The sequence below is a fragment of the Salvelinus sp. IW2-2015 genome, linkage group LG4q.1:29, assembly GCF_002910315.2.
Source record: "Salvelinus sp. IW2-2015 linkage group LG4q.1:29, ASM291031v2, whole genome shotgun sequence".
Lineage (NCBI taxonomy): Eukaryota > Metazoa > Chordata > Actinopteri > Salmoniformes > Salmonidae > Salvelinus > Salvelinus sp. IW2-2015.
Window position 1 is genome coordinate 3,916,071 of NC_036842.1, and position 6,463 is coordinate 3,922,533.

The 6,463-nt window shown below is 49.8% G+C and overlaps 1 protein-coding gene across 1 annotated transcript in view; it reads right to left on the bottom strand.

The window, feature by feature from the left end:
- Nucleotides 1-607: 607 nt before the first annotated feature.
- The window catches only part of LOC139025179 (uncharacterized), a 64,041-nt gene continuing 58,185 nt past the window's right edge, over nucleotides 608-6,463 (bottom strand). The window contains exons 5-6 of the mRNA XM_070440254.1: nucleotides 888-1,015; nucleotides 608-662 (exon numbers count right to left, since the gene is read on the bottom strand). Coding sequence (XP_070296355.1) covers nucleotides 608-662; nucleotides 888-1,015 — 183 coding nt within the window. The remainder of the gene's footprint in view (nucleotides 663-887; nucleotides 1,016-6,463) is intronic.

Consider the following 6,463-nt stretch of genomic DNA (forward strand, 5'->3'; position numbering starts at 1 on the left):
GTCCTTTCATAAAGTAAACTGAAACATTAAGAAATCCACCGGGACTCTGGTACCCAGTAACTCACAAAGACCTTTTTGGGGCCATCGCTAGAAGAGGATTTATTTCTGGTATAAATGTCAGTGAGGGAGATAGATTCCAGAGAACCTACAGCGTAATGGGAGACCTAGTTTACTCGTGCCTTCTGTTCAACCTTTACCTATCCCACTGATGTCAGAAGACGTCTTTCACAAGGGAGACCTGGAGTCCCGTCGTGCCATAAATAAACAATGCTAGTCTGAGGAGTACTGTGACCATGTTACCACAACCTCCCCTGGCTGACCCACTAATCCTCACACCCATCTTATTATTACTCGTGCCTTAAACCTCAGCATGGGCCCGACATCTGTAGTTGACGTACTGCTACAGCCAAAACCTTCTACTGCTAAAGCCGCGTACAGTGCTAGTTTGAATGCAAACGGTACTCCGAAGAGGTACAAAAACGGTTAAGAAGCACAGGGCTGAAGCACGTCGAGAGCTGTGACCGCTAGGTTACCATAACCTTCCCTACCCTCGGCCCACTTATCCTCAGGCCTCTGCTCTCACCAGAGCGGCTCAAGTAAGAGTGGTTCAGTCATATCTGGCCAGGCTGAACTCTGGCCTCCTGCTGGCGACCCCGAAACCTCTGACCCCCGGGGTCAAAGGTCAAGTGGACACACAATAGAAACCCCTCCGCTGACCCCGCCTGCCTAAATCCTCACTCCAGATTCCCTCCCTCTCTAACCCCATCAGAAACACACAGGATCAGAAGTCCACTGTCATCCATAACAGCAAACGGTCCACCACGTCAACAATGAAATGATGTTTATCAATGTTCAATAATTAGGAATTTAACAAGATATAGACCTACTGGTAGATGAATAGCTTGTGAGGCAGTGAGTTGGAGAGCGGGGGTTGGGGGGTGTACAGAGCAGGTGGGGGTAGAAGTAAGTTCCAGACCCAGTCTGTGATCTCAGCAGTGCTGTGCTGCTCTGCTCCCTAAAAGAGCCACACACACAAAGACTTCTGAGGGGGAACCATGCAGGCACCATCAGGGGTCCTTTAGATCTCTCTGTATGGCACACACATACACGGATGCATGCAACAACCTCCAATCCCTTTATGTAGCACCTGGATCTGAGACACACACACACACACACACACACCACACACACACACAACCACACACACACACACACACACACACACACACACACACACACACACACACACACACACACACACACACACACACACACACACACACACACACACACACACACAGTCTCTCGGAGTGGAGCAGTTAGTGTGGGTAGCAGTAGTGTGACTGAGGTGAGTCCGTCTGTCAACACATTCACACCTCCACAACTCTACCTGGTACAGTGGTAGATGTCCCTGTTCCAGCTGTATCCAGCACACCTTTTTCATTTAAAAATGTTCACCAGTCAGTGCCTCAGCCCTTCTTATACCGCACACACGCACACGCACGCACACACGCACACGCGCTCTCCTGTTCGCTATGTCCTCCAAAATGCCATCTGCAACCACCCTCCCACTGGTTCGTTGTAGTACAGTCCAGGGTGACACCCTTCTCAGCTCCTCTAAACCCCTACTAAATACTCACAGATGGATCGGTCCATTATATCTTTGGATCAGAAGGTTCCCGTGGGATACATTTCAGGTACTATCGAATGGCACTTAAACACGCAATCCGCATCCTACGTTCTGACACGAAAGCTTGAGAAGAGCCAACTATAAGAAACTGGAGGTTTTTGAACTGACAAAGGACAGATTGGCTAATTGGGAGAAAGGTGAGAACCAGTGAGTGGGAGCAGCTACAGACCCTAATCCTGACCCGGGGCTATGGATCTGTGGGAGTGTCTCTGCTCTGCTCACTCTTCAGATCCCAGCACCCCTACCATTCCTCAGTCTCTAGTCATGTGTAACCCCTTGTGCTCCACTGTCTACCCTCTTCGCTGTATCCAGCTACAACTCCAAGCAGTTAGCCTGGGTAACAGTCTGTTTATGCACTCTTTTGTGGAATTCTCACGACAAGAGAGTAGATACAGACTGGCACCCAGGTTACAATGCACTGGCATAGGGGTTTTGGGGAAAAGGCACTCATGGTTAGGACTCCGAGCAACAGAAAGAAAAAGCAAGCTAAGCGTGTCTCATTACTAGCGAAAACATCCCAGTGTAATTAGCTTCCTCTCTCGGTAACAGGCTGATTTTCTCTTGAACTTTAGCAGTTAAACAGCCGCTTAGCCCCTCGCTGTCCCGGGGGGAGTGACAGGCGGGCGAGGCGAGGCCAGGCGGGCGCTGCAAAGAGGATTTGCTGTGAAAAGGATTCGGAGGAGGAGAGGAGCGCCGAGACGAGACACGAGAAGAGTGGAGCAGGGGGGGATTACACAGAGGGTCGCATATTACAATACTCCGGCATGCCAAATCGGCTGCGGGCGGCGCGGGGCTGATGCTACCTAACGTCGCTAACGCAAAACGTTTCAGTACCAGCTACGGCTTCTGCTACGCGTGTCAGACGGGTGGGGTTGAACATGGTTAACCGACTACGCGGAGGTTGAAAGAGCCCCCGAGGTAACTGGTGGTACGGGGCCCTGGGATAATCGGTGGCTGTGGTGGCCCCTAGAGCTCCCGTCACGATTGAAGGCAGCGGAGGCTACAGTGTCACTTGAATTCAGGGGACATGTTTGATACCGTTCATTCCTTTGAGCCGGTCCTCCAATTTAAAGTGACACCAGCCTCCACTGGTTGGGAGCCGTGGTGCCAGGCCATGGGCTCTGGGGTTGACAGAGAGGCTGGCAAAGCCACAGAGTGTATCGCAGCTGGGTCACTCTGGAGATAAACTGTGGCTACGCTGCCTGGATGGTTGGAGTTAGCCTGGCTGGCAGACACAGAAAGGGAGGATTAAAATCAAGAGAAAACAAACTGCACGGAGAGGGGAGAGAGGGGCAGATGGGGTTCAAGCGCTGATCTGCGAACAAACAGGGCTGTAACATCACAATGTCCCAGTTAGAGACCGACTGGGACAGCAGTGGTCTTAATTACAGACACAATGGTAGCACTGCCAGCATGCACTCCCATAGACCATACGAACAGTAGTAATCTCTCTGCTGGGAGTTTAAAGCACGATATCAGCTGGAAATTGAAAACAAGCTAATGGTTGAACTGAAGTGTTGGAAGCCTGCTATTTTGTTCCCTGGCCCGGGGCACTGAAACGAACCTCAATCAGATTTTTATTTTTGAGAATGTAGTGGTTGAAATGTTCCAGCATCGCCCTGGAGTCGAGGCTCTTTTCAACTCGAACTGTCACTGACAGACAGTGTCTCAGCATTTCTTCCTGTCCTGGTGCTGGTCTGAGATCAGGTGATGTAAACAGGACACACAGGTCAACAGACGGAGGATGTTACCAGACCATCTATCAGACTCAAGTGGCTGGGGCTGGTGGCCTAACTACAAATACTCAAATTAGCCCCTTCACTGAACATACTCCCATTTTCTGCACCAAAGTAACACACACGTACACACGTCAGGGTCATGTTTTATTTCAAAGCCACCACTCTGCTRTAAATCCTGTTACTAAACTCTAAATACTGCCACAGAGACTCTCCAACAGACAAGGAACAGTTGAGAGAGTATACTGATAAGAGATGAAAAACAAAATACAGAACAGTGAGTAGCAACATATTACAGTGAGGTCTCATACTATCACCTACTAAAGCTTTCAATAACAATACACTACATTGAGGTTTCGTACWATCAGATCCAAAAGGCATGACTTTCAGTGGTGAGCGAATGTAATTCGCCTCCCTGCTATTCTCTCTCTGTTACAATAGAAGATCTGACCACAACGTGCCAACAGCACACCCTTAGGTCATCTGTCAGGAATYAGCCATGCTCATGTTTCTCCGGCYTCTAAATTAGACAAGCACAAGTAGATATTCCTGCCCGTATCGTATCTATGATATCACCAGTTAGCTGCTGGCCAAAACAGGAATGAACACACTCAAACACAACCATTACACACTCTCATGCACTCTCACGCGCAAAGACAAAACCGCTAACAGAAATTGTCCAAAAATTCACGAGCCAATATACAGATTCTGTTCAAACCCAAAACTCTCCAACAAAAACACTTTTTCTTTGAATCACAACCTCTCTCGCTTTCATTTATCAAACAAAACCCTACACAAACACACACACACACACCCTCACCTGCACCTGCATGAAGGAGCCTCTGTAGAAACAGCAGGCGGCTGCCGACAGGGCACTCCATAGGCTACAGCGTTCAGTCATGATTCCTCTCCTCACGGCTCAGCTCACGGCTGTACCCCACCCCGAGGACCCCAGCACCAGCTCTCCTCTCCTCTGTCACTGTCCCAAAGCAGGCAGGCAGCGCTCCTCTCCTCGCTAGCAGCCCCGGCCCCAGCAGCGGCTCATCTCACTCAAAACCGTGTGGCTGCTACGCTACTAACGCTAGCTAACACTACAGTTGCTACTGCTGCTGGTACTGCTGGTCAGGACTCCAGCTCCTCGCACTCTGCTGCTACTGACATCTCTCTCTCTCTCTCTCTCTCTCAGCTACGCACAGGCTCTTTCTCGTACTGCTTCTCTCTCTCGCTCACACTCTGGCTGTGCTTCACGAGCCCTCGCAGGGATTACCTCATCCCTTTCTGATGAAAGGAGTGGGTGGGGGAGGGTGGAAAGGAGGGAGGGATAGGGAGGAGGAGGGAGAGATGCTAGCAGGCACTGGCGGAGTGCTGTCGAATTGCTGGCAAGGCAGACCCCACCCACCCCCTCCTTCACGACCACAGAGAGACAATACAGAGAGAGAGAGAGAGAGAGAGAGAGCGAGAGAGAGAGAGAGAGAGAGAGCGAGAGAGGAGAAGAGGAAGAGGGAGAATGAGGAGAGGGAGACCGGGGAGAGAGGGAGGGAGAAGAGAGTTGAAAGATGAGAGGGGGATAGGAGGGAGCCGGCCGGGAAGGGGAGTAAGCGAGGGTGGAGAGTGAGAAGGGCGAGAGATGTAAGGAGCAAAAGAGAGAGAGGGGGGAGAAGGAGAGAGGACACAGAGAGAAGAGAGAGATGGGAGAGAAGGAGAAAGCGAGAGAATGAGAGAGAGGGTTAGAGAGAAAGAGAGACGAGAGGGGGTAGAAGAGAGGGAGGAGAGAGGAGATGGTGGGAAGAGAAGGAGAATGAGAGGAGGGGAGGGGCTAGAGAGAAAGAGAGGAGAGATGGAGAGAGAGGTGGTAGAGAGGAAAGAGAAGAGAGAGAATGAGAGAAGGTGGGTGACGTAGAGAGAGAGAAGCGAGAGAATAGAGAGAGGTGGGGTACAGAGAAAGCGACTGAGGAATTGAGAGAGAGGTGGTGGTAGAGAGAAAGAGAGAGAGGTGGGGTAGAGAGAGAGGTGGGGTAGAGAGAAAGAGAGAGAATGAGAGAGAGGTGGGGTAGAGAGAAAGAGAGAGAATGAGAGAGAGGTGGGGTAGAGAGAAAGAGAGAGAATGAGAGAGAGGTGGGGTAGAGAGAGAGGTATGCCTCTTTAGTTTCAGCACCTTCTCAAAGGAATCTGTCCTTTATTCCTAGTTGAAAGGAATTGCAGGGTGGCAAGAGGGGGCAAAGAATGCATTCACACACATTTGAATACACACACACACACACACACACACATTCAGACTCTTTCCCTTACACACCCAGTACCATCTTAACTTGTTTGTTCGGTATGGAACATCGGAGCAATATTTTCTGTCTACGGGTAAGTGTTTGCGGGTGTGTGTTCTTCTGCTTGTGTGTTGTGAAAGGGTTGGTGTCCTAAGTATAGAATGTGTCTGAGGACATAATTCATGTTCTGTTTTTGAGAATCCGAGAAAGGCAGGGTGTTGTAAAAAAAAATATATATATATTTAGCGTGTGTGCGAAAACAAAACACTACACACACACACACATCACACTCAATAACACATACACACTGGCACATGCACACCAATCTGAGTCGTCACGTCGTCTTGAGCAGTGGAGAGGTGGGGCTTTGTCCCCTGGGGAACTGAGTGACATCACAGAGGACGCCTCGCCATGGCAACGGATCTGGAGTCATGACAGCATCCTAAATTCCGGGAGCTTTTGATAGCCCTGCACTGCAGAGACCTCACAGGAAAGGACATGAAGGGTTGAGAGATTCTCTCTGCTTTATCGCCGAGGTCACCTCTACTACTACTACTACTACTACTACTACTACTACTACTACTACTACTACTACTACTACGTGTGTGTGTGTGTGTGTGTGTGTGTGTGTAGTGTAATCAGCGTGCTAATCTTGTCTTTGAATACATGGGAATAAAACAACCTATCAGAGGGAGAGAGAACGGCACACAAAGAGAAGAGACACAGGAGAGATTCATTAGCCAAGGAGTCTTTTCTTAAACAAATCTCCCTAAAGC